Source organism: Nematolebias whitei, chromosome 16, assembly GCF_014905685.2.
Source record: "Nematolebias whitei isolate Nwh7 chromosome 16, NemWhi1, whole genome shotgun sequence".
NCBI classification, from domain to species: Eukaryota; Metazoa; Chordata; class Actinopteri; order Cyprinodontiformes; family Rivulidae; genus Nematolebias; species Nematolebias whitei.
Window position 1 is genome coordinate 2,929,389 of NC_056513.1, and position 13,801 is coordinate 2,943,189.

Consider the following 13,801-nt stretch of genomic DNA (forward strand, 5'->3'; position numbering starts at 1 on the left):
CTGGACACGTCCAAACCACTGTCCCTCCTCTGGACACGTCCAAACCATCTCAGTGTGTCCTCTCTAACTTTATCTCCCAGTTGTTCAACCTGTGCTGTAACTCTGATGATCTCATTCCTGATCTTCTCCATCCTTGTCTCTCCTAAGGAGAACCTCAACATCTTCATTTCTGACACTTCCAGTTCTGTCTCCTGTCTTTTTGTCCATGTCTCTGTCTCCAGACCATACAACATAGCTGGTCTCACCACTGTCTTGTAAACTTTTCCTTTGACCTTTGCTGACACCCTTTAGTCACAAATCACTCCTGACACTTTTCTCCATCACTCCATCCTGCCTGGACTCTCTTCTTCACCACACTCCCCATGTTCCTGGACAGTGGACCCAAAGTCCTTGAAGTCCTGCACCTTTGTGACCTCTGCTCCTTGTAGCCTCACTGTTCCACCTGTTCTCACCACAGATCACGTCATCTGCAAACATCACAGTCCACGGGGATTCCTGCCTGACCTCATTTGTTAGTCGCTCCATCACCAGAGCAAACAAGAAGGGGCTCAGAGCTGATCCTTGATGCACTCCCACCTCCACTTTGAAGCTATCTGTCTCTCCCACAGCACATCTCACCACTGTCCTGCTGTCCTCATACATGTCCTGCTGTCCTCATACATGTCCTGCTGTCCTCATACATGTCCTGCTGTCCTCATACATGTCCTGCACCAGTCCAACATCCTTCTCTGCCTCTTCAGAGTTCCATGCAACACCACACCTCCTCCCTCGACGCCCTGTCATAATCTTTTTCTATAACGCAGCTTAATCAGAACAATCTTGGGATAGCTACAGAACATCAGTTTTAGGTTTCAATGCCACTTTTGAAATAAAAACAAAATAAAAGATTATCCAACAAGCTCAACAGCAAAAAAAAAAAAAAAAGGGTCACTTTAAAATCTATATTAATTTAGAACAAACTCTTCTCTGAAATCAAGCATGTGATTCCGATCCTTTTGCTTTGGTTTGTCAAGCTTTAACCAAAAGAAGACCACCGGTGGTCATTTCATTCACATTCTGTGCACGTCGCTGAAATAAAACCAGATCATCCGTCACGGCAGATCTCTCTAAAGCTTTAAATGGCAACACTAATGAATTTTCAGACTTGGCAGAATCTTCACTCTCTTAACCTTTAAACAGTCAGATGCATCCCTCAATAAAACACAAGATACAAAGAGACTGTCGAATTATTGTCTCAGGATAAAAAGTGGTCAAAATACTAAACTAATTCCACCTCATAGTTTTAATTTCATATTTATCTAGCTTACTTTACGTGATTCTATAACTTTTAATGGATGTTTTAATTTAGGAACTACCTAATGTTTTATGTAATTGTTGCTAACACATTCATGTCCTTAATTAGCAGCTTTTTAGAGCTTTAAATTATTTCACAAACTGCAAAAGGTCAAGTGAGAACACGACTCCATTCCTGACTGAACGAGGCGACATCGTCTCACCGTTGAAGTTGCGTCTGATTTGGGCTTCCTTCTCCCCGTTGTCGTCCAGACCCTCCACTTTCATTTTCTTCCACCGCAGCTCATCTTTTTCCTGGATCTTCAGGTCACTGTGCAGCTCCGCCTGCCGGACCGGGGACAGCTGCATCTATTGAAGCGAAACGAGCAAAACGTGGAGTTAGTCTGACGGAAACAGAAAGTTTGAAGAGAGTCATTTTTAATGTTTTTTAATCTGAAAAAGGCAGAAAACAGCAACAACAGAGGAAGAGAGGATATGGTCTTTGTTCCGTTTTGACACCAGGTCAATTAACTATGGGTGGTTAAATAACTAAACTTGGTTGAGTGACAAAAATGTGCTTTGTTTTATAGAATTTAACATTAAAATCATTCAGCGTCATGCTACATATTTCATTTACGGAGAAATGCTCCCAATAAGACTCTTTTCCAGTTTGTTCAAAGTACCATTAAAAATAAAGTTAAAATTACAAGAGCAAAAACTACAAATAAGGTTTTATATATCACAACAAAATCAGAAATATAAGAAATAATACTGTAGAAAATAAATCTTAGACAAGCTCAAATTATGTATCTCACCTCTAAATGTTCAACAAAAAATTACTTCAATTCAAAAATACTTCTAGACATTTATTCTATTTATAGACACATACATGAAGTAATTGAACAGTTTTAAAGCGTGTTCAGGCTGCTCTTTAATACACCACATTATATTATTATTGTATACCGTTTATTTTTTTAAATACTTTTATGTTATTGCAATTTTTGGGTGTAACTGGGACCTTGAGTACACAATTTCATTCCACCTCATGCATCACATGCGATGCAAATGACATTGAAGTCACCTTGAAATGATTGTTTTCTACGACAGTCACTTCCTTTTGGTGATCGTTTTTAAATTGCTTCGGTTCATTGAGTCTTGTAGACATTCATTTACGTAAAAATCTCTTAAAAGCTTCAACATTTATTAACTGGACCTGGACTTTGTCTGGATCTTTGGAAACCTCGCATGCCTTGCCGTTGTCACCTGTTCTCGTGGAGATGTGCTCATGCACTTGGAGTTATTATATTCACGCATGACTTCCTGTAGTTTGGGTCAAATTTCAACTGTTGAACAGAGAAAATTCACAAGATCCGTGTCCTCATATGGGGACATTGACCTCCTGGCACCATGTTTTATTTAGTTCATCTTGGACTTATTGTCCTTTTATTCTTTGATTTTAACTTTATAAAAGCATGTTGTGTATAACTTAATTTATAATTTGTTAGAAACAATGTTTGTTTTTTTGTGTCTACACTGTCCTATGAATCCAAATAGCTAGGGGAATTTAAAAATGCACGCCAAACTAAAGCTCAGGTCTCAGAAAGGTGCAGAGGAGTTCAGCGGCCGCGAGGCGTTCAGGTCCTGCAGGTCCTGTGGCTGCACAAAAAAGTCCAGATCATCAACCTTCCACCACCATGCCTAACAAACGGTATTTGTACCAGTAAAACTCAACTTTTGCTGCCGTATTATTTTCAGAGAAGAAACATTTAGTGGAAACCCTTTCAAACAAGCCACGCTTGTTCAGTTAATTTCTAAATTAATCATAACAAAGTTTAACATTTATCATAAAAATTAGGCCGGTAAATCCATCCATCGATCCATTTTCTTTACCCGCTTATTCCACTTTTGGGTCACGGGGGTCGCTGGTGCCCATGTCCAGCAATCACTGTGCGAGGGACGGGGGACACCCTGGACGGGTCGCAAGTCCATCACAGGGACACATAGAGACAAACGAGACAAACAACCATTCACTCTCTCATTCACACCTAGGGACAATTTAGAGTTACCAATCAGCCTAACATGCATGTTTTTGGTATGTGGGAGGAAACCGGAGCACCCGGAGAAGACCCACGCATGCACGGAGAGAACATGCAAACTCCACCCAGAAAGGCCCCTGGACCGGGGTTTGAACGAGGGACCTGCTCGCTGAGAGGCAGCAGCTCTACCAGTTGCGCCACCGTGCTGCCTGGCCGGTAAATCAGCACCTCCAAATCCGAGGTCATGGTCCTCAGTTGGAAAAGGGTGGATTGTTCTCTTTGGGTCGAGGGTGAGGTTCTGCCTCAAGTGGTGGAGTTCAAGAGAATGGAGTGCGAGATTGACACAGATTGGTGCAGCGTCTTCAGTATTGCAGACTCTGTGCCGGTCCGTTGTGGTGAAGTGGGAGCTGAGCTGTAAGACAAAGCTCTCTGTTTACCGGTCAGTCTACGTTCCTCCCCTCACCTCTGCTCATGAACTCTGGGTAGAGACTGAAAGAATGAGATCGTGGATCCAGGAGGTTGAAATGAGTTTCCTCTGCAGGGTAGCTGGACTCTCCCTTAGAGACGGGGTGAGAAGTTCAGTCATCAGGAGAGACTCGGAGTAGAACCGCTGCTCCTCCACGTCCAGAGGAGCCAGTTGAGGTGGTTCAGGCATCTGGTAGGGGTGCTTCCTTGGTGCCTCCCTAGGGAGGTGCTTCAGGCATGTCTGACTGGAAGGAGACCTCGGGGAAGACCCAGGACACGCTGGAGAGTCTACATCTCTCTGTTGGTCTGGGAACACCTTGGAGTCCTCCCAGAAGAGCTGGAAGAGGAGACTTTAGGGAGATGTCTGGACCTCCCTGCTCAAGATGCTGCCCCCGAGACCCGACTTATGAACAAGAGGAAGATGATGGATGGATGGATGGATGGACGGATAGAAACTTAGACCCATACAGTTTGAGATGCAACTCTTGTATCTTTTTGGCAATGTCTCTGAGCACTGCATGGTCTGACCATGGGGTGAACTTCTGCACTTCTGGTTGTTAAAACTTGTTTTTTCCTTGCATGAGTAACCTTTCCCAACTTACAGAACAATAATCGCTTGTTTATCTAAATTGGCAATGATTTTTCTTCTTAGCATTATGTTCAATCACAACTTTAATGCTGCAAAGTGACAAAAGAACTGTGATGCTAATCGAGTTCATTCAGATTAGCATCACATGTCCACTTGTCCTTCTGTGAATCAGTTGGGGCACAGCACGACGCACATCACTTAATCACCATAAAGACATTTTTACACGATTTGTTCAGACATATTGTGGTTTTAGCACAAAAACACCGTTATTCTCACAAACTGCCCTGAGCGGCCTCGCGTGGCTGCTAACGGTCGCTTAGCTCCATTAGCTAAAGAGTAACAGCAGCTCCAGCTTGTTGTCGTACGTACCCGTTGAGCTTTCTCCCACACCTGGTGGAGTTTAGCTATCCTAAACTCCACCAGGTGCTTGTCTTCGCTGCCGCTCGGTTTGGGCTCGTTGACATCCCGGGAGTATTTTCCTCCCGCAAGAGCACCGACTCCGAGACACAGAGCCCACACGAAACACCGCAGCCTCATTCTGACGGTAGCTACGCGTTAATGCGGGAGCCGAGAAGTTTCTTTTCACCAAATTTAGCAACGCAAACAATTCTTTATTATGGTAGCTCAGAGGTACCGAGTGTCACATGATACACGGGGGCGGACTTTTTTATGATTACAAGCATTCTGGGATATGTAGTTTTATACCTTGAACTTGTTACTGTCACCGAAGCGGAGTCTCGTTTTTTTGGACTACAACTCCTGGAATGCCCCGCTGCGCTGTTACCTAGCAACCAAGGCGCCAATGCTGTGAGCGAATAGGAAGCCTCCACGCGCTTACAGCGCGGATACAGCAGGCTTTGTTTTCCGTTATAACCAGAAAAAAAATCCCGAATCTGTCAATGATAGGTATGTTTTAAAAAGCAATTATTGCTAAAAACAAACAAACATGTAAGCAGAATCACAAGAAAATTTCTAAACCAAAAAAAAAAAAAGCATGGAACAAATATTAAATTAGTTTAACATTTTCATACAAGTCTTAACAACATACTGCAAAACAATACAGTAAAGTTACAAACAAAAGTATTTCTGCCTTATTATTCATTATAAAGTCTAGTATTCTATATTGGTATTAAATCGTCCTTTAAGCTAAACAAAGAAGCAGAAATTTTCTGACAAGAGTTCATTTTGACTCGTCATAAACAGAAATTGCACATCTCTACCAAATAAATTAATTAATTAAAAGGACTGGCATTCTTTAAATTAGTGCACGTCATCTGCTGATTTCCATGCCGAACTTTTAAACTAAAATCTTATTAAGCTAAAGGGCTTATAGAGGTGTTTTCCTCAAACCTGAAAAAAATAACATTGTGATATTCTCTGTGTTAGTGCTCAGAGTTTGTGTTGAGAATGATTCTCAGCTACTACCACATCAAACCTTAGCTCAGTGAAATCAGCTGCGTTATAGCCATTTTTGTGTTACTATGGTCGATTAGCTGTGGTGGCCTTCTTTGATTTGATTGACTCCAAAAGATAATCAATCTAAGATGTCCACCTTTGATTACTTTCTGAGGTTTTCATTCAACTATCCAATGATTCAAATGCTTCTGGCAGCAATTGTTAATAAAATGACAAATATCAAAACAAATCAAATAAAGTATCAAACTGTTTGTTGTTCAGTGGCCACTCAGAAAGACTTTTGACCTGCACACAGTGATTACCGGACTCGCTGTTAAACTTTACGGCGTATGTTTAACTGCAGTGTCTGTTCAAGTTCAAGAATCTTTATTATCCCCGAGGGGCAATTTGTTTCACAGTCACTAGATATAAAACATCCAGACAAGACATTGAGACGTTAAAATAACAGAAAGCATCAATGTTCATTGAGAAGCCTGATCTCTACAGGGATGAATGTTTTAGTCTGTTCGTTCTACATCTGGGCAGCAGCTACCTGCGTCCAGAAGGAAGACACCTGAACTCACCATGGAGTGATGATCAGGATCTGCCAGAATCAGCCTGGTCTTATCCACTGACCTCACCTTGTGTAGGTCACTGAGGTTCTGTAGGACTATACCAGCAGTTTTGCTGCACATCCTGACAATCCCCGACAGTTTGTTCCTGTTTTTGCATGCAGAAGTCCAAATCAACAGACGAAGGTGAACGTTAAAAGAGAATCAATAAAACATTCTCATAAAAGTAGAATCAACATTAAAACCACAGCTTCTGATAAAAATACATTCTCTGGTGGACCTGATTACAAAGTGAGTCCACATGGGGGTCAAAGGTCAGTTTGTCATCCAGAACAGTCCCCAGATGTTTGTATTGATGCACCACCTCAGCAGCTTCACCGTCAATGAGCTGCAGCTGAAGAGTCTTCTCTGACATCAATGACCATCTCCTTTGTCTTAGAAACATTTAACTTTAAAAAGGAAGTCTCAACCATTCAGTGAAGTCCCCGGCCACAGGACCAGGGTCTGGGTCTTCACTGCTGAGAAGGAACAGGATGACGGAGTCATCAGCAAACTGTAAAATGTGACGCTGCAGAACTGGCTGCGACAATCGTTTGTATATAAAATGAATAAAAGGGGTGAAAGAACGCAGCCCTGAGGAGCACCGAAAACAAAAGGACATCAGAGAGAACCCTGCTGACCCTCACCCGCTGAGACCGAACAGTTAAAAAGTCCACCAGCCAACAGATGAGGAGTCCGGACTGTACAGACATTGTAGTTTCTCTGCTAACGTGGGGCTGATACAGTTAAAAAGATGAAAAGTCAATAAAAAAACAATCTTACAAAAGTTCTTGTGCCTTCAAGGTGTCCTCAAATCATATTTAAGAGTTCCTGATGCGTCCTCCACTCCTCTACGTGAACGATAAGCAAACTGAAGTGGGTCCAGATGATTTTCAGTGTTTGGCAGGAGGATCTCCAGACCAGTTTATCCTGCATCAGCCGGCTTCGTGTTATGTTAAAGGCTGAATAACTTGAATTCAACACTTTTTAAAGCACTAAAAACCAAAGATGAAACAGAAGAGAGGAAAGTATTATTTACATTTGACTTTAAGACAGACAAGTAACATTTCAGCATTTGGAATCACAACTTTGTGTTTATGTTCCTGCTGTTTTTGCACGTTTTAATCGAATATAAAGTTTCAGTAAAGTGTAAAACTGTGTTTGATTAGTTCAGATGTACAAAAATGTTTTCAGCGTTTAAACATAAAGAAACACAAACCCAACAAAAAAACGTTGATACACGGAGCTCATAATGTGATACACACCGATGATTGATACTATTCATTGCTTATCCAAGACAAACAAGGTAATTGGATTTACCAAGAGACAAAATGAGAGAAAAATTGTTTATTATTGATTCAGTGAACTGGTCAGCTTTATAAAGGAGTTTATACAGCAGCCGTGCCTACACTACAACACTAAACTAAATTCAGTTAAAGTTTATTAAACTGGGACAGAATGGGGTAAAAGCACGACGGAGCCGATAGAAAGATGCTTTATTGTTTTCCTCTGCGTTGATACAGTTATTTTAGAACGGTAAGGCTGATAAATGGAGCACAACTGAAAGTGGACTGAACTGGACGGTGTGGGAGAGAACAAGAAAATGAATAATGGGCTTGTAGAGAATTATGCAGCAATTCACTTAAATCACTCAACACCGACTGAAACAAATTACATAATCTTTTAAAGTGGTTTCAGCAATCCAACATTTTTTATAAACTTCATATTCGACAGCAAAAATCTCAGTGCTGGTACTATAAAGAACTAAAGTTTTAAAGAGGAGCTGTTGTGTCCATGAGAAACTAAGGTGTTTATTGTCTGAATGTTTATGAAACGTTCACTGTGAGCCGTTTTTCTTCCGTACATTTAACGGTGCAATTCTAATTCCGCATTTTTTGTGCTATTTCAACAAATCATAAATCAAAACGTTCAGCTCTTTCAGGATAATCCTGCTTTGACTTTTAGTGTTGGTGCAACTTTAGCTGTTTGAAATATTTAGCCTTTTCTGACATTTTTTTTCTCATAGAAAATTAATTGAGCTCATTTCATCCAACAATGTTCAGTCAGGTCATCTGGATGGTTTCTTTAGTTGCTGAGATATTTCATCCTTCATCCGAAGGACTTCTTCAGTCTGAGGAGCCCACCAAACCAAACTGAATCCCAAAACAGCTGTAAAAAACACAGTTGGGCTTGTTTAAAAATGTAAACATTTTTTCAGTTGTTTTCAGCTGTTTTTTGCTCCTTTCAGATTATTTCTGCTAACTACAACACTTTTGTGCTTCTAAATTATTTCTGGTAATTTCAGCTTGTTATGCTCTTTTCAGCTTATTTCTGCTGTTTTAATTTTTCTGCTAGTTCAGCTACTATTTAGCTGTTTTATGCTAATTTTAGCTTTTATCAGCTAATTCCACATTTTTTGCACTCATTTCAATTTTTAAAGCCTAATTCAGCAAAAAATAAATGTGCACTCTCAACTTCTGCTGATTATTCCTTCTTCCTGCGTCTTTTTGAAGCTATATTTCAGCTTTTTGTTGTTGCTAATTTCTGCCTTTTTCCCAAATAATTTCCACTTTTTTGTGCTAGTTTCTGCTTCTTTAAGCCTAATTGAGTAAACATGTGCTATTTCTGCTTTCTTCTGCTAATTTAAGCTTGATCTACCTTTTCAGCACTTTTAGCTAATTTCAGCTGTTTTAAGATAAATTCAAGTTTTTCATGTTAATTTCTGCTACCTTCAGCCTAATTAACTACTTTCTGCTAATATCAGCTTGTTACAGTCCTTTCATTTTATTTCTGCTAGTTTCAGATTTTTCAGCTACTATTTAGCTGGCTTTATGCTAAATTTAGCATTTTCAGGTAATTCCACATTTTTGGCACTCATTTCAACTTTTTAAAGCCTAATTCAGCAAAAAAAAAAAAGTCCTTTCTCTACTACTGTCTGCTAATTTAAGCTAGTAGTTATTTTTTAGCTAGCCTTTTAGCTTTTAGCTAATTTTAGCTGTTTTCAGATAAATTAGTTTTTTGCAGTAATTTCTGCTACTTGCAGCCTAATTATCATCTTTATGCTAGTTTAAGCTTGCTATACTCCTTTTAGCTTTTTCTGCAATTTCAGCTTCTATTTAGTTGTTTTATGCTATTTTTAGCTTTTTCATCTGATTCCACATTTTTTTAGCTCATTTCAGCTCTGTCCACTGCCTTCTGGTGGTTTAAACTTCTGAGTTTTCAGTCTCTTTTCAGGTACTTTTAGCTAATTTCAGCTGTTTTTAGCTCATTTCCTAATTTTTGCACTCATTTCTGCTTATTTAAACCTAATTCAGCAAATATGTGTTTGTTCTGCTTTTTCCAGCTAATTTAGGCTTGTTCTTCAACTGCATTTCAGCATGTTTTTAACTAATTTCAGCTGTTTTTCATCAAGTTCTTCTGCAATAAGCATTCACATTGCATTTTCACAGGAAATGCAATTTCTCTAGTTTATCTTTGTTTTTTCTGCTGATGGAAAATTCTGAGGATACTCATTTTATCCCTTATTTTTGTCAACAGGCTTTCGAGTGTTGACATGTTCCTGAAACGTGTTTTTCTTTGTGAGTTTCTTCTTTATTTGGAAAAACCAAATTAAGTTGAAAATATAATCTGCCTGCCAAAACTGTACCCTCTCCTCCGACGTTCCAGCCGGGGTTCATTTGCACACGTGAACCATTTTAAACAGGACTTGTCTAAACTTTCCTGGCCTTTCGTGGCCTCTGAAACTCATTTCTTTCCAGCCTTTGTTTTGGTTATCTCTATTTACTGATTCCTCACGAAGCAAGTTTCGACTTTAATGAGCAGCAACGTTCAGCAGCGATCTCCAGCTGATGGAGCTGTGCCTAATGAATGTGTCTGTCTGCCGGCGAGGACAGCCAATGAGCACAAAAGGTCAGCATAACCTTGTCAAAGTAGCTGAGAGTTGGTCAGGAGATGCTGAATTTGGATTCCCTTCGCATCACTTTTAGCTTCTTGCTCACATGCAGCTTATATGCAAAGTACATTTAAGGAAGAAGAAATGTTATTTGTCTCATCTTAATATTTTATTAATAACTTTTGTCAGTAACATAAAATATGCCTTGCATTTGTTGCAAGGAGACAAGGTTCAAAAATGCTAATGTGTTGGTGTTACTTTTTATCAGGATATGTCTTTAACTCCTATTTTAATAATGCCACCAGGACCACTTCCCTCCCCCTCTGCAAATAACTAAAATTTGAAATATTTTGTCTCAAAGTGATGCAGCAATCCTGTTCAATGCATTTACAGTGTCACTTTTAAGCCGGATTATTATAATTCTTTATTTTCTAGGTGTTCCAAAAACTGCAAGAAGTATTCAGTTGATGCAAACTGCTCAACGTTTCGACGAGAGTTCAAAAGAGAGATCACATTTCTCCATTCAGTGCTCTTTGCTCTCAGGCTGCAGGTTTACTTGTGGTTCCTGGAGTTTCTAAATGTAGAATATGAGGCAGAACTTCCAGTTATCAGGCTCTTCTCTTGTGGAACCAACTTCCAGTTTCTGTAACTGACACCCTGTCTATTGTTGAGACTGGGATTAAGTCTTACCATTTTGATAAACTCTATACGTAAGAATGGCTTGGGTTTCCTAAGCAATCCCTTAGCTATTAAAGCCTACTGGAGGACATACTGACCATATTTCCTCACTCTCCTGTCTTTATTCGTTCTACTTTTCAAATATTGTCACTAAGGTTGTGTTTTCTTCTCGTCTTCCCATAGAAATTTACCGGGATCATCTGTTTGTATTATTCTCTGTCCTCTCTAATCCCGAGCCTGTCCGAGCTGATGACTGCCCATCCTCAAACTGGTTCTGTTGGAGCTTTCTTCTTCCATCAATTTCTTTCCACAGTCGCCTCCGAGCTGCTCAGGTTTGTGGATTGCACCAAAGGAAGATATAACTCAATCTGCTGGCTTTTAAGATCAAGGTTTTTGTTTTACTACTTGCCATTGGGTAATGTACTGTAATTGATTATACTGTACTTTAAGCTGAATCGACTGGTATTGGTTCTGCTTTGAATTGAACTTGAACTTGTTATTTATTTTGTATAGTGCCCTGGAACAACATTTGTTGTAAATCAGGAGAATACACAGTAAATAGCCTGAACTGAACTGAATTAGAACAATTTCAAAGGTCATGTGTGTATATTTGGTAGTAACCAAGAGTATTTGAACAAGTGAAGTAAACACAGGATACATTAATCCATTATGACTTTCCTGTAGTTGGTTCTTGGGTCATACTGTCTTGCATGATTCATTTTTTGTGCCCCTGCTGCACCCTTGATTAAAAAATAATTACTTCAGCATGTTTACCCTGTTAATGACCCATTAATTAGGTTAGTCAAAGCAGGTGAAAGAGTTAAAACATGCAAGGTGGTACGCCTAAGCAACAACTGGAAAACTGGACATAAATCAAGTTTGAAGACATCATTACTTCAGGTTAGCTGAGACACAGGAGAGAAGCACACAAGAGAAAGCAAGCAAGAAAATCCAATAGCACGTGTTTCATCTGGAGAACTTGTCCTGTGGGTGTCAGGAGAGTCATAATGAAATAAGAGACATTCAATCACTGACCCTGAACAAACACAGTCATTAAGGCCAAGTGATTGCAATATACAGGTTTCGATTATCTTATTATTTGTGTTAATGCAATTACAGGGAACAACAAGAGCAGAAATCACATTAACTTAGACTCAGTCCTGGCTCAGATTAGCGCCTCATTTATAGAAATACTCAAAATCTCCCAAAACCTATCCCACAGTTTTTTTTTAAAATAAGATAGCAATTTAGCCTGCAGCAGATTTATTACATTTGGAAACATTTTCACAGGTCAAATAATTCACCAAATTTACTCAAGTGGATTTTTCAATGTGCCCTTTATGATTTTTGACAGTACTAATGGTTTTAACCTAAAATGTCAGCGTGGAATAGATGTTTTGCCATTAAATAATTATAGTCATTTTTAGTGGACTTTAAAAGGTACTTGTTTCATTGAGACTAGTTAAAAACAAAATCATGAAGTAAGAAAGAAAATCCACGTAATTTCTTTTTCATGTCAATGATTAATAAGTTCTGAAATAAAAAAATGTAAGCAAATTTTGTGACCGGCTGCCTACTACCACATATGCAAATGATTCTGGTCATTTTGTGGCTCTTGTACTCCTCGATCTTACTGCCGCTTTCGATACTGTTGACCACAGTATCCTCATCTCTCGGCTTGAACACTGGGTTGGGATTACAGGTGCTGCATTAGACTGGTTCCGCTCATACCTCTCTGACAGGAGTTTTTGTGTGAAGGTGGGTAAAAATCTATCCACTTCAATGCCTCTTTCCTGCGGTGTCCCACAGGGCTCGATTCTCGGACCCCTTCTATTTTCGCTCTATCTGCTTCCGCTGGGGTCGATCCTAAGAAAACATGGTATTCCATTCCATTGCTACGCCGATGACTGTCAGATCTACCTGCCACTGAAACCAGCCAGTGCTTGTTCCGTCCACCCTCTCCTCAAATGTCTGGACGACATTAAGACATGGATGGCTTCAAATTTTCTAAGTTTTAACGACCAGAAGACTGAAGTCATTGTCTTTAGCCCTAGCTCAGCTGCCGCCTCTTATCCTGTGAACCTGGACTCCCTTCAGCCTTATCTGAAGCACTCTGTTAAAAACCTCGGAGTAGTTTTTGACTCGGATTTTAAGTTCGACAAACAGATCAGTTCGGTTCTGCAGAGAAGCTTCTTCCAACTGCGGCAGGTAGCTAAGCTCAAGCCAGTGCTGTCTAGACCCGACCTTGAGACACTAGTCCATGCATTCATCACAACCCGCCTGGACTATTGTAATTCACTGTATGCTGGGGTCAGCCAGGCCTCTATCTCACGGCTACAGCTCGTCCAGAATGCTGCAGCTCGGCTCTTAACCGGTACACCGAGGTATGAGCACATCACACCAGTTCTGTCCTCCCTACACTGGCTTCCTGTGAGAACTAGGATTGATTTCAAAATTCTCCTCCTGACCTATAAGTGCCTAAATGGCCTCGCACCCATCTACCTCTCTGAGCTACTGGAACCATATGTTCCCTCTCGGGCTCTGAGATCATCCGATCAGCTGCTTTTGGTTGTTCCAAAAACACGACTGAAGCTCCGAGGAGATCGGGCGTTTTCAGTCATGGGTCCCAAACTGTGGAACAACCTACCCCCCAACATTAGGCATGCCACCTCCCTTCCTGTGTTCAAATCCCTGCTAAAAACATATCTGTTGTCTCTGGCGTTTCATACTGTGTGAGTTGATTTAGTATATCTTGTTCCATGTCTTCATTTTAATGCTCTTGTTTTAATTTTTTAAGGTATATTCTTACTGCTTTTTATTTCTCAGTGTTACCCTTAGTGTTAAGCACTTTGATAACAGTCTA

General features: G+C 40.1%; 1 protein-coding gene across 1 annotated transcript in view; it reads right to left on the reverse strand.

Moving 5' to 3' along the window:
• lrpap1 (low density lipoprotein receptor-related protein associated protein 1) overlaps positions 1–5,024 on the reverse strand; it is a 22,096-nt gene extending 17,072 nt beyond the window's left edge. Inside the window, exons 1-2 of the mRNA XM_037690055.1 lie at positions 4,732–5,024; positions 1,497–1,641 (exon numbers count right to left, since the gene is read on the reverse strand). Coding sequence (XP_037545983.1) covers positions 1,497–1,641; positions 4,732–4,899 — 313 coding nt within the window. The 5' untranslated portion in view covers positions 4,900–5,024. The remainder of the gene's footprint in view (positions 1–1,496; positions 1,642–4,731) is intronic.
• Between the last annotated feature and the right edge of the window lie 8,777 nt (positions 5,025–13,801).